Source organism: Chanodichthys erythropterus, chromosome 15 (genome assembly GCF_024489055.1).
Source record: "Chanodichthys erythropterus isolate Z2021 chromosome 15, ASM2448905v1, whole genome shotgun sequence".
In the NCBI taxonomy this organism is placed as follows: Eukaryota; Metazoa; Chordata; class Actinopteri; order Cypriniformes; family Xenocyprididae; genus Chanodichthys; species Chanodichthys erythropterus.
The window spans coordinates 32,150,475-32,177,559 of record NC_090235.1 but is presented as its reverse complement, the minus strand read 5'-3'; the positions used below and the strand labels follow the sequence as shown (position 1 = coordinate 32,177,559).

Below are 27,085 nucleotides of genomic sequence, written 5' to 3'. Positions count from 1 at the left end.
GAATTACCACAACAAATTAATTCAAGTAATTTACCATAGCATGGTTAAAAACACTAGTATTTACTATAAATTACTATAGTATCTATCTATCTATCTATCTATCTATCTATCTATCTATCTATCTATCTATCTATCTATCTATCTATCTATCTATCTATCTATCTATCTATCTATCTATCTATCTATCTATCTATCTATCTATCTATCTATCTATCTATCTATCTATCTATCTATCTATCTATCTATCTATCTATCTATCTATCTATCTCTGAAAATGCGCATTATTCCTCGTAGTGGCAGGAACTCAATTTGCGCACATTGCGCATATCGGACACATTTCAGCGCTGCACTGCTGGCGCGAGTCGTTCTGGGATGTGTAATGAATGAAAAAGTGCTGTCCAGTGTGCTGATAATGTGCTGAGTTCAGTATTAAATATCTATATTCATGAGACCCAGTGGTTAAAGGGCTCATTTGGGAATTTGCATAATAATTCGCTGGTATGTTACAGTTTATTTTGCATCTACATATCATGTTTATTATGATCAAACACAGCTAGCTAGCATATTAGCAGGATAGGCTTGAGATGCAAATAATGTCAATAAAACGTTAAAATGTGCGTAGAAATCAATAAATCGATACAAGAAATCAGCAAATTTGTGTTTAGCCCATTATAAGTTGTGTATTAGTCGGAGAATATAAAGTCCCTCTGTGCAGTTTGTAAAGAGTCAGATGAAGCCAACAGCATCAGTATGAAACAGTAGTATTCACACTGTGTTTTCTTCGTAAGGTGCTGAGAGGAGCTGCTCTTCATCATGTATGCAGTTTACCGTCAGGCTCATCCGCCCACTGCTGTGGAGTTTGCCGTGTACTGTAACTTCATTTCCAGCCAAGAGAAAAACCTGGTGGTGGCAGGGACATCTCAGCTGTATGTCTACAGGATCATTTATGATGTGGAGGTGAGGATGGAAAGTGTTTTAATGTCTCTGCTTAAGTAAAACTGTGAAATGAAATGTATGGAGATATTTAGATACAACAAATGTCATTTAAGTGAATAAGTGAATGTATGAAGTCAGTTAACACATGTACCCGAGCAGAGGAACGACAAATATGTATGCATGTGTATGTATATGTGTATGTGTGTGTGTTTGTTTTAAAAGAAGTCTCTTATTTTCACCAAGGCCTTATGTTTTTTTTGTGTGTGGAAATCATACCATTCAAAATTGACAGTAAATACATTTGTTACAAAATATTTCTATTTCTAATAAATGCTTTTCTTTTGAACTTTGTATTCATCATTAAATCATGAAAAAACATGTATCAGAGTTTTCACAAAAATAAGTCTTTGCTGTATTTCTGACAAAATAAATGTAGCCTTCGTGAGCATAGAAGGCTTCTTTCAAAAACATACAAATTTTTGTTTTTATAATTTTAAACCTGAAGTGTGTGTAAGTGATTTTACTGTAAAATGAATGCCGTTTTGTTCGGTTTGCTTTGGTTTACAGTATATGAGTCATTAATCATTTGTTCTAATTTCATTCTAGAGCACTTCCAAATCAGAAAAGTCATCAGGTAGGACTTTTAATTTTCATTAGCCATAATCAAGTATTCTGTAGATTAAGATTAATTTTATTATTATTATGTTCAATAATAAACCTTACAGATGCCAAGAGCCGTAAAGAGAAACTGGAGCAGGTGGCGTCTTTCTCTCTCTTCGGAAATGTGATGTCCATGGCCAGCGTTCAGCTCGTGGGCACCAACAGAGATGCCTTGCTTCTAAGCTTCAAAGATGCCAAGGTACATTTCACTACATCAAAGCTAAAAAGTAAAAAAGTTTAAATAGTAAGTCAAGCTAATGTTTGTGTGTTTTTTTTCCCCCCCTTCCAGCTCTCAATTGTGGAGTATGATCCAGGCACTCATGATCTCAAGACTCTGTCACTGCACTATTTTGAGGAACCTGAGTTGAGAGTGTGTACTGCGTTCATGAGGATGTGTTGAACTGCTGTTTTGTGAAGATGTATGTTTTGATAGATCTGTGCTGTATGTTTGGATCATTTTAGGATGGGTTTGTTCAGAATGTGCACATTCCCATGGTGCGAGTGGACCCAGAGAACCGCTGCGCTGTCATGCTGGTGTACGGCACATGCCTGGTGGTTCTGCCCTTCAGGAAGGACACGCTGACCGATGAACAAGAAGGGATTGTGGGAGAGGGGTATGAACAAATATTTTCTAAATATTTACACACGTTGTAAAATGATTACACTTCCGTTCAAAAATTTGCTATGTTTTTTATGTTACTGTATGAAGTTGCATTTACCTGATCAAAAATACAGTAACACAGTAACATTCTGAAATATTATAACAACTGTTTTCTGCTTTAATGTATTGTTAAAATGCAATGTATTGCTGTGATGGCAATGCTGAATTTTCAGCATTATTACTCCACATGATCCTTCAGAAATCATTGTAATATGATGATTTACTGCTCAATAAACATTTCTTATTATTATCAATGTTACAAACAGCTGTGCTGCTTAATAATTTTGTGGAAACCCTGATTCTTTTCAGGATTCTTTGAGGAATAGAAAGTTCAAAAGAACAAAAGAACATTTCTTGGTTCTTTTGTAATAATATAAATGTCTTTACTATCACTTTTGATCTATTTAATGCATCTTTGTTGGAATAAAGATGTTCATTTCTTTCAAAAAAGAGCCCAAACTTTTGAACAGCAGTGTATCTTTTAGACTCTATTACAAGTAAACTAGTAATTTTTTGCAATTTCTCAATTAAAATGTTTCTCCTCTTTCAGGCAGAAATCGAGTTTTCTACCCAGTTACATAATTGATGTTCGTGAATTGGATGAGAAGCTCCTAAACATCATCGATATGAAGTTTCTTCATGGTTACTATGAGCCCACACTGCTTATTCTGTTTGAGCCCAATCAGACGTGGCCAGGGTATGACTGTTTATCTGAATATCTACACTTTGTTTTATTAAGGCACCTCTCCACGTGCTGATAAACAGATGTGTTGTTTGTTGTGTTTAGGCGTGTAGCAGTGCGTCAGGACACGTGCAGTATCGTGGCAATCTCTCTAAACATCATGCAGAAGGTTCATCCTGTCATTTGGTCACTGAGTAATCTGCCCTTTGACTGCACTCAGGTCATGGCTGTTCCCAAACCCATTGGTAAAATATCATCCATATTCACATCTACTGTTACTGCACCTGCAAGAGCGTCATATAGACATTGATCTCTGGTTTTATGTCACCATGGGTCCTTTAAAAGTCTTAATATCAGTTGTATCAAATTTAAAGCAATAAAAGTCTTAATTATCATTTCAAGAGGTCTCTATCCCACCCATATGGTATTAATATTATTTGTGGAGGTCTTAAAAACCCTTAAATTTGATTTTAAAAACCCTGCAGATATCCTCATTGTCCACAACCGTATTTGAGCCCTAGTTTTATTAACTAAGCCCTAGTTTTATTTTTTGCATAAAATGAAATTAGGTTTGTAGACATGTATAAATTAAGTGATTTTTATTTTATTTTTTACCAAAAAATGAAGGAAGAGCAGTCAGTCAAGTGTCCAGTGTACATGCAAACTGCTTCAATGCTGCTTCAAAACATCCCAGCATCCCAGCATCCAACTCGTGAAGCTCTTTGCATGATAATGTTGTGTTTTTTCTTCAGGTGGAGTTGTGGTGTTCGCGGTGAATTCTTTGCTCTATCTAAACCAGAGTGTTCCTCCGTTTGGAGTGTCACTCAACAGTCAGACCAACGGCACCACAGCGTTCCCCTTGCGTAAGTTCTTCTGGGACTCTTTGCCCAAAAATACAGTCCTCAGAGTCAAATTTATGATTACGAATAGATGATTTTTGTTCACTTTGATATTTCCATTCAATCTTTTTTGCTCTTCAGGGTCACAGGAGGAAGTGAAGATCACACTGGATTGTTCTCAAGCATCCTTCATTACCTCTGATAAGATGGTCATCTCACTCAAAGGAGGAGAAATGTGAGATCTTTTGTTTTTATGACCATAATATCTCCCATGTTTTATGTCACATACAAGCTGGATTGGTGTAAACTGGTCATTTGTATCAGAGTTTTGTCCATGTGTTTCTGGACTGAGTGTCTTGTTGTGTGTGCAGTTACGTGTTGACGCTCATCACAGATGGCATGAGGAGTGTGCGGGCGTTCCACTTTGATAAGGCTGCCGCCAGCGTCCTGGCCACATGTGTGAGTGTTTAGCTGTGTCAAATCCACTCAAAATATACTGCACAGTCACAGACACTCACACGCTCCCTCCATCTCTCTCTTCTCAGATGATGACAATGGAGCCAGGTTATCTGTTCTTGGGCTCTCGTCTGGGCAACTCACTGCTGCTCAGGTACACTGAGAAACTTCAGGAAACACCAATGGAAGAGGGCAAAGAGAATGAGGAGAAAGAGAAACAGGTGTGTGTGAACTTTTGTGTTTAAAACCTTTTTTTTTTTTTTTTTTTTTTTTTTTCTGCATTTTTTTTTTGCATTTTTTAAATTTTCACAATGAACAAAATAACAACTGGTAGGGTACTACACATACAAATCTACCATTTGTTTCATACATTTCAGTGAGTTACATAGCAGGTCCATTTCCACCATCGTAGTTTACATTTATGTGCTTCCTATCTCAGGTCATGAGTTATTTTTTCCATTGCAAAGATTTCCTCCATGATATTCCTCCAATGGTCCAGACTCAAAGGCTCACTTTTCAACCAATTCCTTGTTATAGCTTTCTTACTTGTTATCAGCATCACTTTGAATAGGTAAATGTCTTCCCCTCTAATAACATCTTTAGTTGACAGGCCTAAATACAGAGTCTGTGGATCATTCGGTGTTTTGTAACCCCAAATTTTCTCCATTTCTGTTACAATAGATTCCCAGTAGGGGAATGTCCGAAATACATGGGAATGATTGACATTGACATCCCCGCAGAGTCTCCAACACTGTTGGGGGATTTTTAATTTAATTAATTTTAATTATACTTTTAATGTGGGGTGTAATAAAGCATCTCACCAAGTTCTTCCAGCCAAATTCTCTCCATTGTCTGGAGCTAGTAGAAGTTTGTTGTAAAAGACAGATCGAATGCCAGTGAAGAGAACTTTTAAAGAATTTACTTCAGTGCAAAATAAATTCACACACTTAATTGCAGGTTAATTGTTAATAGAACAAGGTTTGACAAGTAATCTAATGTCAATTGCAATTAAATGAAAATGTATTCGTTTAAATTTATATTAAATGCAATTAGCTGAACTTTAGAGTGTTTTTGACCTACTTAAGTTGGACTTGCATCTTTATATGTAATTTCAAAATTACTTCTGTTTTCTTTTTGAAATATGGTTAAAGTGCGCTGCCAAATACACTGATAAGCAGTTATGGTAAACTAAAATATATTTAAATATATTTGTAATTACACATTTGTAATAACAATTTACTACATTTAAAGTATATTAACTTTAAATAAAATGTTATTGAATAACACAGAACAGTTAAATTATAATCAAGTACTTTACATGAGCTTTAGTATGTTAGTCAACATCAAAACAAGTGTACATTTCAATAAAGCACAACATAAGATTAAGACATAATGATTTAAAATGTACTTTAAAACAATCTTTTAATTTTACATTATTAGAAAGTGCACTTAGAAAGTGAAACAGTCATGGAAAGTGTGTTCTCTAAGTACACTTAAGTGGCCTTTTATTTAATTAACATAATATTATCTGCATATATATATATATATATATATAATATATATATAATATATATATATATATAATATATATATAATATATAATATATATATATATATATATATATATATATATAATATATATATATATATATATATATATATATATATATATATATATATATATATATATATATATATATATATATATAAAAATATATACTGTTGTAGTGCATTTAGAAGTACACATTGAGTACAGTGCTTCTTTTTCTTAAAGGAATGAATGCATATATGCTGCAGCAGTAAGTTACCCATCACTGCAGTTGTCATCATACACTACCGGTTTTGCCAGTCACATAAAAGATTTCACCAAAATGATAAATATCTTGTTAAAATAACCTTTAGACACTCTTTCCTAAAGCTGAGATCCAGCCAAAGAATAGTTTTGTCTGTCACAATATTTTTTTCATGAAATGTTCCCTTTAAGCATTTAAAATCTTTTGTAAAAAAGTAAAAAATCTTTCTCATATTAAATGCCTCTATCTTCCAGGAAGAGCCTCCAAATAAAAAAAAGCGTGTGGATTCCGTGGCTAACTGGGCAGGTAGTGTAACTAATCGCAGTGTTGTACATGGACAGATATTTGTGTTAGTGTGTTTTGTATATATGTGTGAGTTGCTGTGTTCAGGTAAGGCGAATCTACCTGATGAGCTTGATGAAATTGAGGTGTACGGGAGTGAGGCTCAGTCAGGCACTCAGTTGGCTACATACTCATTTGAGGTGAGGTCCTATTTAATCTTATCTCAATAACACATTTCATTTACAAAATTAAGGAATGTGAATACCAAATATGTACATTTCAAATGTTGTTGCCTGTGCGAAATGCATGTATTGAACTAGATTTGATGGCTTATCTGCTTATATGTTTATGTCCAGGTTTGTGACAGCATACTGAACATTGGACCTTGTGCCAGTGCCTCCATGGGAGAACCGGCCTTCCTGTCTGAAGAGGTACCTTTTATTTTCTCTATATCGCGATACAGTGGTGACGTATTTTTGTAAACTTACCCATGTTTGCATCACCCTGGTTCCCTTGACAAAATCCCAATAGGATTTTTCCATTGTCATTTGGATTATTGTAGAAAATAAGCTCCGTGACCAACTACATTTTTTGATTGTTTTATCATGATAATCTTCACAAATGAACACAACTTTTATGGATTTTGAAGCTTAAATTCAGTCACCAGTTGTAAAAAGCTAAATGTAAGTCAAAACTACTAAACGAACTACACCACGGTTGCATTACTTCAGCGTCAACCGCATTTTAATAATCCCCTAAATCAGGGGTGTCCAAACTCCAAACCTGTCCTGCAGAGTTTAGCTCCAACTTGCCTCAGCACACGTGCCTTTAAGTTTCTAGTATGCTTAGTAAGACCTTGATTAGCTGGTTCAGGTGAGTTAAATTGGGGTTGGAGCTGAACTCTGCAGGACAAAGGCCTTAATATTAAAGCTACCAAAGACTTGTTATGTTCTGTATTGTTTCTTTTTGTAAGACTTCTTCATACACTGCATTCTAAAAGTGTTGCCATGTCCACTTATTATAAGCGATTTGGGGCTTGTTGTTTGGGTTTGGTTCATAAAGCGATCAAGTTTATTGGGATATTAAAATGAGCAGGTGCAGATTGTGATATTTTGATCTTGTTTTCAATGTAATACATTTGGGTTTATCTCTGGTTATTATGGGCTTGTTCTTGTTAGCTTTTTTTTCTCTAGCAAGATCTGGCAACATAAATGAGTCAAAGCTTGTACCACTTTCCCTGTGGACATTTAAAGGTGCAATAGGTCATTTTCAGAGAGGCTAGCAATAGCAAGCCAGCTTTCAAATCATAGCATCCCACTCTCCCTTCAGAGTGCTCTCCAAAGCCATGCCTCCTCTAAAACACATGAAGGCACACACACAGCTGCTCTCGGCAAAGTGTCACAAGACAATGTTAAACTACTTAATTTCTCAAAGCACATAACATTACAATAATAATGAACATAAACAACTAAGAGAGCTTGTACCCGACTGCTGCAGATTCGTTTCGGCGTTGATACTGTTGACATGGAAACCCATAATTCCAAGTCTGAGTACGTGAACGGCTCCGGTTATGTCACGGGTTGCCATCTCCTAATTACGGCAGTTATGGCATGAGCAAGCTCATTGTTTTGATGCAGTAAGAACTGTAAAAAGTGGCAGTTGTTTGTTTGCGGTGCTCCGTGACTGATGTCTGTCTACAAAAACTGCATAGTTTGAAACTGACTGATGACGTATGATGTCTGTGCAAACGGTGCGTGAAGGTATGTAAAAACATACATTGAAATGCAGGTAGGACATTATATTATTTCATTCGGACCGAATATAATGATTGGATGAACATTTTATGGTCCTACACCTTCCACAGACGATATATATTTATAAAAATACATTTAGACCGTTTAACATAGAGATAGCTATCAGGATTTAAGGAGACTTTCATCGGTATAACAAAAAATGTTTCTGTAGAGAATTACCTGTTGCACCTTTAAATACGGCATTACACACTGTATTGATTGATTGTAAATGCTGTTGTCACTACCTGCATTTTTCGAGAGTTAATTTGGTTGTAGAATGCGGCTGTCACACCCGTAAAATACTGAACTGTGTTTGTTCAAATTAGGCATTTAACTAAAAACCCATTCAAAAAAAACATTGACTTCAGGATGATGGAACCGGAAGTGCTAAAATGCAAATCGTTTCTTGATTTTGGCACTCTTGCAGTTGAGATCAGCGAGGTATTTAATACTGAACTTTGAGACACAGCATAAAAAGTGAGACATATTTAATCTCAAACATTATTAGTTCCATTTAACAGTTAGGTTGGGAAAAAATATTGTGTTTTTTATTATTAATTGTGATGCAATATCAATTCTTCCATCAGTTTCAAAATAATCCAGAGCCGGATCTGGAGGTGGTGGTGTGCTCAGGATATGGCAAGAATGGAGCTCTTTCTGTACTTCAGGTATGACTATCACTGCCGACACTGCCACCTGTGTACCTTCTGTTCTTGTAATTGTGGACAGCAATTGCATTCAATTGCATGCGCATGCACTGCAGCTGGATCTGTTTGAAGCAGAAATGCACAGCACTCTGTCCTGCGGCGGTGAGGCTCATCTGCCGCAGGTTGGTGCCGGTGCTACAGTGACGTCTGGGCTTTACCAGGGCTGCCTCAGAGATGGTTGGAGAGGCCTTTAAAACACCCGAGATACAGCAGAGGCACACTGCTGATGCACCGCTCATGCATTTCACACAGGATGCATGAAACTAGTGTTATTTGTCTAAGCGCAAATTTGTTCATTATGAGGCCCCATTTACACCTGGTATTAACATGAATCTCAGGTGGTTTGATCTCAAATTACTTAAAAAATGACTTTGACGAAGAAAAAAATAGACAGTAGTTTTGGTCACTGCATAATTTCTGATTTATGTTTAATAGTTTTAACGACTTTACTGTTATTCTTTAAATGTGGAAAACGGTAATAAAGAATGAAAAGTTGTGCCCAAACTTTTGTCTGCTAGGGTAGAGACCCATCCTTCAAAATCGGATGGCAAGTCTCAGGAGATGCATATAAAAACTGAAGAATGGTGATCTGTCTCAACTGACCAGTTTTGTTCTCACAAGACAGATGTTAGTATCAGGTGTGAACATGGCCTGAATCTGCTTACTGTACAGGCACAGATCAAGTAAAGAGTTCACACAGTTTTCATTCACACAGAAATTAGATCACAACAGCAAATGATTCTGGTGTGAATGAAGTACAACTGCATTTTTGTCATGCAAGTTTTCAGCATGACTGATGAAGCAGATTTGAGAAGTTACAAATGTATGTTTTTTGGGATTTATTACTTCAGTTTGATGTGATGTTTTACATATGTTAGATATTGCCCTATCATTTTTTTTATATAAGTTGATTGGGATTGACACCCCTGGCTTATTATGATGAATCTTATTGTTTTTATCATGTTGATGATTGGATAAGGCTTATGTTTATTGTGGTGAAATATTTGTGTTTGTAACATTTAAACGAAATGCTTAGTTTTACTATTAGTGCCAGACATAAATCGGCTAATAATTTTGGAATTTTGAAATGGTCAACATTGCCCAATAATCATGTTTGATGCTTGACTAATTAACAGAAGCGTTAACTTTCCATTGTGCCAGTTCTCATATCTACGTCAATGGATAATGATTTATGTTTTTAAGTATTTTTAGTGAATTTCAGGTAAATGTTTCTTTAATTGTATTGTATATGTGTACATCTAATTTGCTGTAATTACATTTTATTAGCCTAAATACTTTCACTGCAAAAAGAAATTTTCTTAAATAGGATTTTTGTCAAAATCGAAACATTCTTAAATCAACAGACAGTTTGGAAAATGTAACGTAAGATGTAGGACAAGAAGTCTTGAAATGGATCTAATGTATTCTTATCTAACGTCATTTTGCATTTCAAATAAATATCTCTTGATTTAAGAGTGTTTATTTATTTATACTGCAAAACAAGAAAAATACTGAATAAGAAAAGTACTTTTTGCAGTTTTGGCATTATAGGCCTCACATACTGTATATGTTGACGATATATTGGCCTCTGGCAATTGAAAAGTGCATATAGGCCATCCATTATTACTTTATTATATTAAATTTGTAATATATTTTGCTGGTCTATAGAAAAGCATCAGACCACAGGTGGTCACAACGTTTGAACTTCCTGGATGCCATGACATGTGGACAGTCATATACTGTGAGGAGAAACCTGAAAAGGTGATTTGTTACAGCCCCTGTCACTTTTCTTCTATTTGATAAATCACACACAATAGTCTTGTTTAGATGTTTTATTGCAACTGCTTTACTTTGAAACTCCCTATGTCTATAGTCTCCGGCAGAAGGCGACAGTGAGGGTCCTGAGGAGGAGAAGCATGAGCCCACAGTGGAGGATGACAAGAACAAACATGGCTTCCTCATCCTTAGTAGAGAAGACTCCACCATGGTATTCACAGATTATATTCTAACATACAACCATAATACTGCATAATACTGTATGCAGTATATACAGTGCAGTGCACAGTATGCAAATTTACTGTATTGGGCACAGAATAGAGCACACTGCAGTATTGTAACCCACAATACAATGCACTTGACCTTCCCTTAATAAGGTACTGAAAGTAATCAGCCACAATTTTTAACCTCTCATTGACTATTTTTTTATTGGACTGCCAAGAGTTATTTTCAATAAACTATATAATATGTAGTAAGCAGTATGCTAGTATGTCATTCATTCCATGCAGACAGATATTCCCATCACTAATCTCATATGTGCTTCAAGCTCATTTGATACTCTTCAGACAATCATAATGCTTGCATTCACTTGCCTGTAAAATCTCGCCATAATTTTGCCAATGTAACCTCGCTTTACAGTGTTTCATTGTTCTTGCTCTCTGTGTGTTCAGATCCTGCAGACTGGTCAGGAGATTATGGAGCTGGACACTAGTGGTTTCGCCACACAGGGTCCCACTGTGTATGCGGGCAACATCGGAGACAATAAATATATCATCCAGGTGTCTCCTATGGGCATCAGACTGCTAGAGGGAGGTAAGGGAACACATCAGTGTTTTTCTAACTATGACCAAAATAAGGAATGGCCTGTGTTTCATCTGGTCTCTTTTTCTCTTTGCACTTAGTGACACAGCTCCACTTTATACCTGTGGACCTGGGCTCTCCCATAGTGCACTGCGCTGTGGCTGATCCTTACGTGGTCATCATGACAGCAGAGGGAGTGGTCACCATGTTTGTGTTGAAGAGTGACTCGTACATGGGGAAGAGTCACCGCCTGGCACTGCAGAAACCACAAATCCACACGGTCAGACCATGCAGACATCTTATAAACTACCGTTCGAATGTTTGGGCAAGACTAAGACTTTTAAAATGTTTTTGAAATATGTCTCTTGTACTCACCAAAGTGATGCATTTATTTGATCAAAAATACAGTTAAATAATATTGTGAAATATTATTACAGTTTTAAATAACTGTTTTCTATTTAAATATTTAAAATTTGATGACAAGGCTGAATTTTCAGCTGCCATTACTTCAGTGGTCTTCAGTATCACATGATCCTTTGGAAATCATTCTAATATGCTGATTTGCTGCTTAAGAAACATTTTTTTATTATCAGTGTTGAAAACAGTTTTATTTATGTGGAAACTTTGATGATAATTTTTTTTTTTTTGCAGAATTATAATGAATAGGAAGTTCAAATGAACTGCATTTGTTTGAAATAATAGATTTTTTTAAATTACATTATAATTGTCTTTACCATCACTTTTGATCAGTTTAATGCATATTTGCTGAATGAAAGTATTCATTTCTTTAAAACTACTGTCCCCAGACTTTTGAACGTTTCTCTTTACTGAAATAGTCATTTTTCATTGTTGAATACTTTTTAAAGTCTTCTCAAATTTTTTCCAGCAATCACGTGTTATTACGTTATGTGCATATCGTGACGTCAGTGGCATGTTCACCACTGAGAACAAGGTCAACTTCCTGGCCAAAGAGGAAACTGTCATCAGAACCCAATCAGAGACAGAGACCATTATCCAGGACATCAGGTGTCCACTCACTCATTTAGAAAAAAAAAATGCTCCTATTTCCAGTCTTGTGACTTTTGTCTAAAATTACTCTTATTTTACTTTCTTTCCCTCATGTTCTCTGTCAGTAATGCGGTGGATGATGAGGAGGAGATGCTTTATGGGGAGTCGAACCCTTTGACGAGCCCTAATAAAGAAGAGTCCAGCCGTGGTTCTGCAGGAGTGAACTCAACTCAGACAGGAAGAGAGGGCGGCCAGAGCAGACAGGATCCGTCACACTGGTGCCTGCTGGTCAGAGAGAATGGAGTTATGGAGGTAACGAACATACACACTGATTTACAGAGATTTCCTCAAAAGAGCTGTATTGATTTAGGTTGTATTCATGGTGAAAATAATGTTTTGTAATATTGAATATTGAAATACAAGTATTTTTTTATGTATTATTATTTTTTTTTTTTTACTGTTTTTATTATTTCAAATTGAATAATATAGCTGCGAGCAGCGATGGCGGGCCCAAGCCCGGTGGCACCGTCACCCCGGTGGCTTCAGGGCAACTGTGCACAGCGGGCAATAGGCACTTAAAACGGTTAAACATCAAAGGACTATGTCAAATTCACTCCACATTTACTGCACTACAAGGTGCCGTTATAGAGCCCCTCCTCCCTGCCCATTTTCAAAGGATTACATGTGCCAAGTTTTAACATTATTCTGATGAATTTTGAAGCAAATCAGGTAAAAATAAGAGGGTGATCTCAATGTATGCTGAAAGTGACACATTTTCTGCTTCCAGTTGGTGGCGCTATGACTTTGAATCACAATAGTCAAATCCATGTGATCAGCCTTGTACAACGAAGACTAAGCCAAAGTTTCATCAAAATCAATTAATGTATGCATAAGTTATAACACTTTGTTTCCCTTTTCTTGCCATAAATTTGTTGCCTCGCCACAGCCAAACCGTTTGAGATATCCAAAATCCGTTTGCAATTAAACAACTTCAATGTGTTAGCAACAAGTTAAAAAAAGCTTGGTGTAAATTGGATAAACCCTGTAGGAGTAGTAGTATAAAATTCATAGCCTGTTTTTTCAAAAAATTAACATTCAAACCAAAATAGCTGACTTCCTGTTGGCAGCAGGAAGTGTATCACTTTTTGAAATGTTTTGAGATCACCCTCTTATTTTATGAATGTAAATTAGCTAATGAATGTAAATTAGAAAATTGTCCGGCTTGATGAGAATAATATGTGTACCGAGTTTGGTGACTGTAGGAAAAACTAACCCCCCCACTTTTGTCAAAAGGTGGCGCTACTGAGCCCCTCCACCACGCCCATTTCTATGGCTTTGTCCATGTCTACTGGTTGACAATATTGATGTGTGTGTCGAGTTTCATGCAATTTGAAGCATGTTAAGAGCCTCAAAAACAATCAAGAATATTATTACAGTTTGACCTGTTGCCATGGCAACAATATTTCAAATATCAAATATTGACATTACACTGATGAAGTTTGAAGCAAATCAGGTAAAAATAAGAGGGTGATCTCAAAACATTTCAAAAAGTGATACACTTCCTGCTGCCAGTTGGTGGCGCTATAACTTTGACTCACAATAGTCACATCCATGTGATCAGACTCCTATAACGAACACACTCGTGAAGTTTCAATATATCAATATATGTATTAAGATGTTATAACACATTTCCTGTTTCCTTTTTCTCGCCATAAATTCGTTGCCTCGCCACGGCCAAACCGTTCGAGATATCAAAAATCCCCTGGCAATTTTTAATCATCAGTGTCTTGACTTCATGCTGACCGAGTTTGGTGGCGATCGGATTAATCGTCTAGGAGGAGTATATCAAATTCCAGAGCATGCATTTTTCAAACAACCCTTAATAGCTGACTTCCTGTTGGCGTGGTGTTTAACTTAGAGCACGAAAGTTGTTCGGCCCGATGAGGTCTATATGTGTACTGAGTTTCATACTAATACGTGCAAGCATGTTTAATATATGGACCAAATTTTCAGACTTTTTTCAAGGGGGCGCTGTCGAGCCCCCCTGCCACGCCCGGGTACCAGCCTCTCCGGCGTCCTAATGGCCGCGGATTCCAATGTGTGTGAGTTTTTGAGCATGTTAAGGCCCCCAAAAAGCCCCGGAAGACGAAAAAAAAAAAATAAAAAAAAAAATAAATAAAAATAAAATAATAATAATCCTCAGAGGAACAAGAGGGCCCTGCGCGAATTTTCGCTTGGGCCCTAATAATCCTTAGAAAAACAAGAGGGCCCTGCGCGAATTTTCGCTTGGGCCCTAATTAAATATTCAAATGTCCTTTTTTATGACTCTAAAAATCCATATAACTTAACCAAAAATGAAAAGTCTATCTAGTCATTAGGGGCTATTTCATGGTATAAGCTTCCATATAGCACAAAACATAAAATCTGTTTTTTTGTTCTTATTATCAGTTGTTAAAATTCTTTTGTCATTTCTTAATCAGATCTACCAGCTTCCCGACTGGCGCTTGGTTTTCCTGGTGAAAAATTTCCCTGTTGGTCAGCGTGTTTTGGTTGACAGCTCTGCTAGCCAATCGGCTACTCAAGGGGAGCTTAAAAAGGAGGAAGTGACAAGACAGGGAGAAATCCCATTGGTCAAAGAAGTTGCTCTTGTGTCTTTAGGCTACAACCACAGCCGTCCTTACCTGCTGGTGAGTTTATCACATGAATCTTCTCTTCTGGAGGAGTTGAAGTTTAATTTTACTGAATTTATCAATTAAATTTTAACAGGCACATGTCGATCAAGAGCTTCTCATTTACGAGGCCTTTCCATACGACCAGCAGCAAGCTCAGTGCAACCTGAAAGTGCGCTTTAAGAAGGTACAAGCCAACAGTAAATACTCTCCTCAGGACATTTACTCTAATGATGTGTAAACTATGATGACTGATGGTGTTGTTTTATTCCTGTCAGATGCCTCATAATATTAACTTTAGAGAGAAGAAGTCCAAAATTAGAAAAGACAAGAAGCCTGAGGGACAGGGAGAGGAGACTCTGGGGGTCAAGGGTCGTGTGGCCAGATTCAGATACTTCCAGGACATCTCAGGATACGCAGGGGTACGTCTGTCTGTGACTTGGTTTAAAATTGATTCAATTACCAAAAATTATTTTCAATAGATTTGTTAACAATAACAAAACTGCTGGCAAGTTATCAGAGCTGACATATAAGTCATTGACACCGATTTGAACAGTTTACGCAATTTTGTCCCCCTCAAGCCAAGCTTAAATTTGTAAGACAAGCATTAAATATATGTCGGCACTGTTTTTCAGGTGTTTATCTGTGGGCCGTCTCCTCACTGGATGTTGGTGACATCTCGTGGGGCGATGCGGCTCCACCCCATGACAATAGATGGAGCTATTGAGTCCTTCTCTCCCTTTCATAATATCAACTGCCCCAAAGGATTCCTCTACTTCAACAAACAGGTACAAACAAGCTCTAAAATGCACAATAGCATTTGGTATGGGATGTTAAATGACTTCTCAAAATGTAAAAAGTGTTATTCACCCTCCAATGTATCTGGATATCTTGGGAAGATGATCTTGACGGGTTAAATGTGTAACTGAAGTGCATTTGCTCCTCTAGGGCGAACTGAGGATTAGTGTGTTACCCACTTACCTCTCATACGATGCTCCCTGGCCTGTCCGCAAGATTCCACTCAGGTGTACCGTCCACTATGTGTCGTACCACGTGGAATCCAAGGTAATGCAAATGCTGTGGGCTGTAGATGAGGAGTTCACTGAATGTAGTCATAATTTAGCTCTTCTTGACCATTTTTAAACTTTTAACTTTAAACTATTCTATGACATTTAAAGGGACAGTTAACGCAAAAATCTATATTCTGTCATCATTTACTAACTCTCATGTTTTTCTTTGGTGGAACATAGAAGAAGATGTTTTAAAGAATGTTGGTAACCAAACACTTTTGGTGAACATTGACTTCCATTGTATTGGCAAAAATACAATGCGATCTGAAATTTCGTGTTAGGTTTAAAATTTTTTGCATATTTTGCTCATGTTCAAGTTGGTCACACAAAATTGGCTGGGTTGACTAACAGAAAGCTGCTTCATTTGAAAGTAATTTCTGTGTGAACTATGAATGCATATTATTATGCATCGCTACTCTAATGGCAAAGAACAGTGGGCTTTTTTGCTGCAAAATTTTGCTATTGTGACTGCATCTTTAGAATTAAGCTGGTTGTTTTTGCCTCTGTACCTTTAAGATTTCATATGCAAATGAGATTTGTTATGATTGACTAAGTTCTTTGCATAAATAAAAATAGTTTTCATCATTGAATTAGTGTTATGTGTTTGCATTCATGTGTTCATATGTGATTAATCGTGTGTGTTTCAGGTGTATGCTGTTTGCAGCAGTGTTAAAGAGCAGTGCACTCGTATTCCCAGAATGACTGGAGAAGAGAAAGAGTTTGAGACCATTGAAAGAGGTGTGACACTGTTTGTTCGGATGTGTACGTGGATACAGTGAATGTGTCTGCTTTAATGTGGTCTTAATAGTTTGATTGTTCTCTCAGATGAGCGGTACATACACCCTCAGCAGGACAAATTCTCCATTCAGCTCATCTCTCCGGTCAGCTGGGAGGCCATCCCAAACACACGGTGAGAACCACCTTCGTGTTTCACTTAAAGGATTAGTTCACCCAAAAAATAAAAATTCTGTCAGCATTTACTCAACTCTTATGAGTTTGAAATGACATGAGAGGTTAGATCATCTTTGAAACCTAAATGGAGAGATTGTTTTTGAAACCTGAGAGATTAATGTCCCTTCATTTCATAAAAGTCTTCTGAGGAGACATGATCGCTTTATATCATAAACAGATTTGATTTAGGCTTTTATTCACATTTAAACATTACAATGCAATGCATATAAAAAGTTCAAATCAAATATGGTTAACGGAAGCTCAAACCTCATTGGTTTTCATACATCAAGCAAGTACAACTGAGCTTCAGTTTACTTTATTTAATGTTTGTTTATTAAGCGTAAAGTTTTGGTTGCATGGACTTTCATTAGAAGGACAGAAATTTTAAAATGATAAAATATCTTCATTTTTGTTTCAAAGTTAAACTAAAGTCTTATGAGGTTGGAATGGCATGAGTAAATGATGACGATCACAAAAAATAAATAGAACTGTTTGTATAACATTATTGCACTGTCTTCATCAGCATTGACCTGGAGGAGTGGGAGCATGTGACGTGCATGAAGACAGTGGCTCTGAAGAGTCAGGAGACTGTATCAGGACTGAAGGGATACGTGGCAGTGGGCACGTGCCTCATGCAGGGAGAGGAGGTCACCTGTAGGGGCAGAGTGAGTCTTCACTTACACACATCCGTAAACACTCCTGACAGGTGCAGTTAGTAGTAGTACATTAATGGAATAGATTGACAAAATTCCATTGAAGAAATATCTTGTTTACAGGCACATTTGATGCACACGACTTTACTCCACAACTGAAAGATAAAGAAAGTAATATTGCTGATCATGTTAGATTCACAAGATCTAACGACAGTTAAAGGGTTAGTTCACCCAAAAATGAAAATTCTTAATTACTCACCATCATGACGTTCCAAACCTGTAAGGCCTTCGTTCATGTGTTTTTTTAATCCCCCATAGAAAGCAGTGAAATTACCACATTCAAGGTCTAGAAAAGTAATAAAGACATTGTTAAAATAGTCAACGTGACTACAATGGTTTAACCTTAGTGTTATGAAGCGACAAGAATACTTTTTGTGCGCAAAAACAAAACAAAATAATGTGCAAAACAAGCACAGCAAACACAAACAAGCACAGCAAGCACAAACAAGCACAGCAAACAAACACAGCAAGCAAGCACAGCAAGCACAAACAATCACAGCAAACCTGGAGTCCCCCACAGAAAATTGCAATCAGAAAAAATGCAATTCAATTTTTTCTTCAAATCATGCAGCCCAACCTTTTGGTCTCTTTTAAGTCTTAACCTGCTTCTGTAAATCCTTTTCATCCAACTTCTGATCTGGGTTCATTCTGTCTGACAGATCCTGATTGTGGATGTGATTGAGGTAGTGCCAGAGCCCGGTCAGCCCCTCACCAAGAATAAGTTTAAAGTGCTGTATGAGAAGGAGCAGAAGGGGCCTGTTACGGCTCTCTGTCACTGCAGTGGATACCTGGTGTCTGCCATCGGACAGAAGGTACCACACTTTCAGATGTGCTGCGTCACATTAAATAGAATGCTATTTCTGTTCCTTCTGTATGATGGAGTTGTCTCTGTGCAGATCTTCTTATGGAGCCTGAGGGATAATGATCTGACTGGCATGGCCTTCATCGACACACAGCTCTATATCCATCAGATGTACAGCATCAAGAACTTCATCCTCGCTGCTGATGTCATGAAGAGCATCTCTCTGCTGCGCTACCAGGAAGAGAGCAAGACACTCTCGCTCGTCAGCAGGGTACCATGAGTTTGCAGTCAAATATCAGTCAATTCCTTTTTTGATGTAGTTGGATTTAAAGATGTAGTTCACCCAAAAATGAACATTCTGCCATGATTTACTTATTCCAAACAAATATGTTTCTTTTGTGAAATACAAAGTAAGTTTAACAGAATGTTCATGCTGTTATTTTTCATACATTTGAAAATGAGGTGTAATGTGTACAGGTTGGCAGGTCTCATTGTTTCATGTTTTTGTTTCGTCGTAGGATGCAAAGCCCCTGGAGGTTTATAGCATTGAATTTATGGTGGACAATAACCAGCTTGGCTTTCTAGGTAAGTAACTTACCTTCTTCTAGAATCTTTTTCTGTCTTATTAGTTTTATGCTAAAAAAAATTGTTTGACACTTGTAGGCGTCACTCATTTGACCTCTTAAACCCTCGCTTAGTTTCAGACAGAGACAAAAACCTGTTGGTCTACATGTATCTGCCAGAAGGTGAGTTAATTATTTGATCCTTTCTGCAATACCTTCAGACTTTGCTCTTTCCCAGTGTCTGATATCATATGTATGACCTTCATTCTACCATCTTTAGCCAAAGAGAGTTTTGGGGGCATGCGTTTGCTACGGCGAGCAGACTTTAACGTTGGCGCTCACGTGAACGCCTTCTGGAGGATGCCGTGCCGCGGCACTCTGGACACGGCCAGCAAGAAGGCACTCACCTGGGACAACAAACACATCACCTGGTTCGGTGGGTCCTATTACAAGCTTCTCTGGAGGCTTTTGAACACCTTCGCACCCTAGCTACCAACATTCATGAAACATGATCATTGAACCATAGTTACTTTACAACTAGTTAAACCAGTTCATGAGAAACCTAACTGTGATTCTCTGTGTCTGTGCAGCTACGTTGGACGGTGGCGTTGGCCTGCTTCTGCCCATGCAGGAAAAGACGTACCGCAGACTGTTGATGTTGCAGAATGCCCTCACCACCATGCTGCCACATCATGCTGGACTCAACCCAAAGGCCTTCAGGTACTAACTTAGTTCTGCAGACATCCAGAGAGACGTAAATCAGAGAAACCCTATAACCTAGGCCTAAAATTAACTCTCGCCAAGCGTAAAATGCGAGTAAAAATGTTGCAGAGTAACAATTTTATGTTGGTCTGTAACATTTTTATGAATTCCAACAATGCAATATTGAGAATGTGAACGACGCTTGGGACAGTTTATAGGCCAGTGCTGCATCTTCATGAAAGTTTAACCCTTGCCATTTAAATATTCAAGCACAAGATGCGAAAGGGAACTCAATTCATTAGCCAGAAATCTGCGTCTCAGTGCGCGATACTGAATTGAGATCTCTTTCACATCATCTTGCGCTTGAACAGATATAATCTAACAAAATTGTCAAAATGTTCTTGCCTGGAAAATCCAGCCTCACCGCTGTACCAGCGGATAAGTCTGGTCGCCATTGAATCAATTCGATTTCTAGGGCAGAGCAAACAGGAAGCGGAGTAAACCAATCAGAGAAGGGCAGATATGACGTTAGCAAAGCGACAAGAGAGTCAACAGCGAAAAGTAAATCATTAATGTGTTTTTGGTCATTTAAAACTGAATTCGCGGCTGAATAGAACAAACTCTCGGGTCTCGCGTGTGCAATCTTTGTTGATATTGAAGGGACTTTTGCCGCACTAGAGTGATGCTGTTTGTGTCACTGAAATAAACTAATCTGATTGCACGTTACAGTTTGGAGTTGACTCGAATCGCGACGGAGAGCAGACTGACCAGACTAATATATCTTGTAAAAGATATATCATTCTGGACTTGCCAGGCAAAAAAGGTCCATCTTGGCAAATATACTCGTATACATAGTCAGTTCCGTCTTAAAGGTGCTAAAGAGGATGTTTTGTTTTATACATTTTTGCAATATTACTTGAAACTGTCTTTACTAACTGATAAATGACTATTTATTAGGTGCACTGAAAGGAATAATATTAATATACATAATCTGTGCACGAGGTAGGGCCTTAAAAACATCATGTTTTTAAGGCCCTTCGTTTACATCATCATGTAAACGATTGGCCCTCTGGCTTGTCAATCACCGCCATTACGTTCCTTGTGAGAGAGGAGCGCGGATTGGCCCTCTGGCTTGTCAGTCACTGCCGTGACGTTCCTTGTGAGAGACGAAGGCGGCTGCACGCTCCAGTAACTTTCCACACTCCACAGGCGCCGCATGCAATGTTTTTGTCCGGAGACAGGAGTAACAACTGCAGATTATGAGTTATCTGCGGTGAGTGCGACATAATGAATCCACTAACACGATACAGTGAATACCGGTGGTAAACATTCGTGTTCCAGTACTTGTGCACGAGTATTGGGAGGCATTCCCTCAAAAGGAGGGGGGTTGTTCTTCCGCATGCGCTCATTTCAAAAACTCAGTAACAATCTTTGGTTTCTCAGTCTACGAAAAGATCCTCTTTATCACCTTTAAGTAAACATAAACAGAACGAAAGAAAACGCATGCGTATCAGTAAATTTGATCCGCGCATTAGCTCCTAAAGTGACAGAAACCTAATATTCCTGCTGTTTTTAATGTCAATCAAAACAACAAAAGACAAAGAAAAATCACTCACTGCTCTAGACTGAATAACTTTCGTAACTTTAATAAGGATTAACCTGTTTCACGGCTGGTAAAAAATATTTACGGCCGATACATTTTCTTTAAGTCACTTGGCAGGTGTGGCAAAAAGTTTTAGGCCCTGCCTAAAACATTCCAGCATGTCATTGCTTTACCCCACTTTTTCATGACCAATGAATTTCCATGACCTTTTTAAGAATTGTTTTTAGAGATAGGTGTAGATTTCCAGTTGCATCTCAGGGAATTTGTTTGCAATTCTGGAATCATCTTTTTCTTTGGAACAGATTTAAACAATTAATATTAATTAATAAATATTTAATATTGTACAAATGAGACCCTCAATGGACAGATGTGTGAGCAAATTTTACTCTACATAAGGCAAAAAAATATTTTAGAGCAGAGGATATCAAAAAAATTAGTGAGAGACATTTCCAGGCCAGATTTGACATTTCTGTTGCATATTATAGTGCACTTCTTTGCACCCTCTCAGCATTTCCTGTCTATTTTTAAATTAAAACTATTTTTAAAAATTCAGGATGCTGCACTATGATCGGCGGATGTTGCAGAACGCTGTGAAGAACATTCTGGATGGAGAGCTGCTGAATAAGTACCTGTACCTCAGCACCATGGAGCGAAGTGAACTGGCCAAGAAGATTGGCACAACGGCAGACATTGTGAGTGCTGAACTCGGTTACTTATTGTCAAACTTTATCTCAGGGCTGGACAGAGGAAATTACAATTATACATAAGTTATGGAAATATATTGAATATATTTACAAGAACTTGATATAAATTAACCCTTGCTTCAGAAAAAAAAAATCAGCTTTTTTCCCCTCTGGCAATGAAAATAGTTCCAAAAGAAGCCAAAGCACTCAGCTGAACCTGGCCAAAAAACAAACAACAGTCCCATGCTGTTACAAACACTAATTCTGTCTTCATTTGCTATCAGAACTGTCCTACTTCCCACTTCTGATCGTAATTATGAGTTTGTCGCATTCAAGTGTTTTGTTGTTGGAAAGAATAGGAATTATGGAGGGCAGCAGGTTCATTCTTGCCTATTTCTTGGGGAAATTTAAAGTCAAAATTTATATAAAATGTGTAGTCAATATTCAATAGAGTTGAATATACAGTGGGTACGGAAAGTATTCAGACCCCCTTAAAATTTTAACTCTTTGTTATATTGCAGCCATTTGCTAAAATCATTTAAGTTTATTTTTTTTCCTCATTAATGTACACACAGCACCCCATATTGACAGAAAAACACAATTGTTGACATTTTTGCAGATTTATTAAAAAAGAAAAACTGAAATATCACATGGTCCTAAGTATTCAGACCCTTTGCTCAGTATTTAGTAGAAGCACCCTTTTGATCTAATACAGCCATGAGTCTTTTTGGGAAAGATGCAACAAGTTTTTCACACCTGGATTTGGGAATCCTCTGCTATTCCTCCTTGCAGATCCTCTCCAGTTCTGTCAGGTTGGATGGTAAACGTTGGTGGACAGCCATTTTTAGGTCTCTCCAGTCCAGAGATGCTCAATTGGGTTTAAGTTAGGGCTCTGGCTGGGCCATTCAAGAACAGTCACGGAGCTGTTGTGAAGCCACTCCTTCGTTATTTTAGCTGTGTGCTGGAGAAGGTTTTCGTCAAGGATATCCCTGTACTTGGCCGCATTCATCTTTCCCTTGATTGCAACCAGCCGTCCTGTCCCTGCAGCTGAAAAACACCCCCACAGCATGATGCTGCCACCACCATGCTTCACTGTTGGGACTGTATTGGACAGGTGATGAGCAGTGCCTGGTTTTCTCCACACATACCGCTTAGAATTAAGGCCAAAAAGTTCTATCTTGGTCTCATCAGACCAGAGAATCTTATTTCTCACCATCTTGGCAAACTCCATGCAGGCTTTCATGTGTCTTGCACTGAGGAGAGGCTTCCGTCGGGCCACTCTGCCATAAAACCCTGACTGGTGGAGGGCTGCAGTGATGGTTGACTTTCTACAACTTTCTCCCATCTCCCGACTGCATCTCTGGAGCTCAGCCACAGTGATCTTTGGGTTCTTCTTTACCCCTCTCCCCAAGGCTCTTCTCCCCTGATAGCTCAGTTTGGCTGGACAGTTAGCTCTAGGAAGGGTTCTGGTTGTCCCAAACGTCTTCCATTTAAGGATTATGGAGGCCACTGTGCTCTTAGGATCCTTAAGTGCAGCAGAATTTTTTGTGTAACCTTGGCCAGATCTGTGCCTTGCCACAATTCTGTCTCTGAGCTCTTCAGGCAGTTCCTTTGACCTCATGATTCTCATTTGCTCTGACATGCACTGTGAGCTGTAAGGTATTATATAGACAGGTGTGTGGCTTTCCTAATCAAGTCCAGTCAGTATAATCAAACACAGCTGGACTCAAATGAAGGTGTAGAACCATCTCAAGGATGATCAGAAGAAATGGACAGCATCTGAGTTAAATATATGAGTGTCACAGCAAAGGGTCTGAATACTTAGGACCATGTGATATTTCAGTTTTTCTTTTTTTTAATAAATCTGCAAAAATGTCAACAATTCTGTGTTTTTCTGTCAATATGGGGTGCTGTGTGTACATTAAGAAAAAAATGAACTTAAAATGATTTTAGCAAATGGCTGCAATATAACAGAGTGAAATATTTAAGGGAGTCTGAATGCTTTCCGTACCCAACTGTAAATATAGCGCTAATTCTAGATAGCTTGCTGTCAATTCTAGAAATTCAGTCAAATAAATGCTTTTCATTTTAAACTTAGACTGAAATTTAGAGTGTTCTGATTTTATAAATATACAGCCAGTCATTTTTTTGTTTATTTTATTTTAGTTATGGTTGTGAATTTTTTAAAAATATGTTAATAGTTTTAATCTAAAAATAGTTTTCCTTTTTTTTTCTGGTTTTAGTTAACCATAGTAACAAAATTAAGTATCAAAATTATCTCGAGAGTTTCCAAATCCAGTTTCCTACTAAGAATCTTGCAATAATTTCGGTAGCATATGAAGGCAGCATTAAATATCCATATTATATCCAAATATCCCTATGTAAAGCGCTTTCAGTACCCAGAAAAGCACTATATAAATGAAACAAATTATTCATATCAGCACTTGCTGAATGCCAGTTCAATTAGAGAACACGTCATATATACCTATTGGAGAAATGTGACTGAAGTGGCTGATAAGCTCTCATTAGCACTTGATAAAATTGCTCAATGGATACAAAACTCATGCCGCTAAATACTAAAAAACAGTGACAATGTATTTCAGTAAGAAACAAATTTTTGGCCCTCAGCTTAGCATATCAGGGCAAATTATTAAGAATGTCAAGGAAGTCAAGTATTTGGGAATGTATTTAGACTCAACCTTGACCTTCAACAAAACAAGCTAAACATCTAAGTAAAGTATTAAAATGTAGTATTGCCAATTTTAGACATATTCGAAACTCTCTAAACATAGAGGCTTCAAAGGTATTTCTCCATGCCATGATTTTTTTCACATTTACAATATTGTCTTACCCGCTGGTCACAGGCTGCTAAAACATTACGAAAGAAACCGGAAAGACTTTTTAAACATTCTTTAAAATCATTTGACAAAAGATCATTGAATTACCATCATTGTAATATATTAAATGGATACAAATTGCTAAATTTTGATCATATGATCTATTATTCTGAAATGCGTCTGCTGTTTAAAATCTTGCATAACACTGCTGCCCCTCCATTAAGAGTTTTTTTCAGTTACGCTCGGATCAAATTTGTATTTTTAGTCTTATTGATGAAATTGTCATTATTGGTGAACTGAAGTGCTCATGATAATTTTAGAGGGTATTGTTTTTATGAAATTTGTGTATGTTATTTTTGTTAGAGAAATTGTTTATCTAGTGACCTGCCCAAGGACTACAGATGCAAATTAGCTAATAGCTAAATCTGGTGCAGAGCATCTTCTCTCTACTTGAGATTGTTTTTCTGTGCATTGTCCTTGATAAGTAAATAAATAAATATAAACCAGAACAATTATTTAATTATACTTTACACAGATTCTACACTAATTTACCTTAAGAGTAGCACTGAACATCTGTGACAGCAATAATCTTATCATGTGCTTCTATCCTTCCTGTTCTTGAGCTTGTCTGCTCTGTATTTGTTTCAGATCTTGGATGATCTTCTGGAGATTGACAGAGTAACTGCTCACTTCTGAAGAGCTTCAGCTCTCACTCTCAATGTATTTCGTCACCTGAAGATTTCCCCTTCTGCCCGCTGTTTTATATTTCAGTGTTTTCATAGAAATTCAGAAAACTAAAATTTGTCATACTGTTTGTTTTTTGACAAAGGAGATGCAGTAAATGGTATTGTATTTCATAGAATATTTTGTAAGTAAAAAAAGAAAAAGAAATGAACATGTTTTGCATCTTGACATTCAGAACAGACAAACATGCTGATACTCATTCTTCACTACAGACACAGGCCATTCTCTGTCGGCAGATAGTTTGACCGCTAAAAGGGTACAACTAAGCAAATTTCTCTTAAGCCCGGAACACACCAACTAGTGGCGACGAAAGCAGACTTTGGGGTTGGCTCACGTCGGCAGTGTCTGGGTCCAAAGTTGCCCTGACGCACCAAACCGACACTCGACAGCCAAGTAGCACTTCCGTTCTGCGCCTGCGTAAGAAGAAATGCCTTTCCATGCAGGTGGCAGTAGCTGAACAGCCAATCAGAATGATCAGATGGCCCGACTGACCAATGAGCTCCGACACAATTCAACATATCAAATCGGCTGAAAAAAAAGCAGATGAGGACCAACTTCAGCCGATGGTGCGGAACACACTTCGGAAGAAAACTAAGTCGGCCGACCATCAGCTTGCTGTGTTCCAGGCTTTAGACTTTTCTTGTCAAAAACACTGTAAACTGCCATAAGAATTTTATCCATAAATTTTGTTTCATTTGTTTGGCAGTGTTCATAAGGGAAGCACAAGATGTGTTTGTTTTCTGCGTTAAAGTCACGATGAAACTGAAGTAGCAACAAATCTTTTCTTCTTTATTGTGACGTACATCCGAGTGTAATGGATTATCAAAAAAAAAAAAAAAAAAAAGAAAAAATGAATGCAGGCTTGCACTTGAATGTGGAAGGGACCTGCATGTGTCACCAGTCTGTCATTCTCATCGGAAGATCCAGTTATGACATTTTAATGAATCATTATGAGGCCAAAACAAACATGATTTTTCACACAATATGATCAATAAGATGCATTTACAAAATAGAGTTTATTTTCATTTCATGCTAACTTTTTTCATTTCATGCTAACTTTTAATTAGAAACTCCAGGAGATACAAAAGCATCAGTTTGGACTCTGGAAAATCAAAACATTTCACAAACCAAACTAAAATAATAGCCTCTTATAAATGATTTACATTCAAAACACTATTGCATTGTAGATTACATGTCCAATTCTCACAGTAAGAATGTTTGACAGCGCAACACCTCTCAGCTCCAAATGTATATTTGCAATCAAGTTAATCAGTGAAATCCATATAAATACAAAATAAACTGGCACAATTTTTAAAATACATTAAATAAAAAGGTTTTTATAATTGTCATTGCA

General features: G+C 37.4%; 1 protein-coding gene across 1 annotated transcript; it reads left to right on the top strand.

Moving 5' to 3' along the window:
• Window positions 1–362: 362 nt before the first annotated feature.
• On the top strand, window positions 363–25,775 carry cpsf1 (cleavage and polyadenylation specific factor 1). Its single transcript, XM_067411910.1, has 38 exons — window positions 363–498; window positions 789–957; window positions 1,543–1,570; window positions 1,662–1,795; window positions 1,886–1,966; window positions 2,059–2,210; window positions 2,808–2,954; window positions 3,045–3,184; window positions 3,692–3,802; window positions 3,920–4,013; window positions 4,150–4,237; window positions 4,324–4,455; window positions 6,282–6,333; window positions 6,418–6,509; window positions 6,666–6,740; window positions 8,690–8,770; window positions 10,478–10,570; window positions 10,683–10,796; window positions 11,257–11,398; window positions 11,488–11,666; window positions 12,273–12,412; window positions 12,520–12,706; window positions 14,875–15,081; window positions 15,161–15,250; window positions 15,342–15,485; window positions 15,699–15,851; window positions 16,012–16,128; window positions 16,781–16,871; window positions 16,959–17,043; window positions 17,608–17,749; window positions 18,457–18,609; window positions 18,694–18,870; window positions 19,118–19,184; window positions 19,298–19,345; window positions 19,443–19,598; window positions 19,753–19,882; window positions 22,021–22,159; window positions 25,636–25,775. The coding sequence occupies exons 2-38, from the start codon at window positions 814–816 to the stop codon at window positions 25,681–25,683; spliced, it is 4,353 nt and encodes a 1,450-aa protein (XP_067268011.1). The 5' UTR covers window positions 363–498; window positions 789–813; the 3' UTR covers window positions 25,684–25,775.
• The last annotated feature ends 1,310 nt before the right edge of the window (window positions 25,776–27,085 follow it).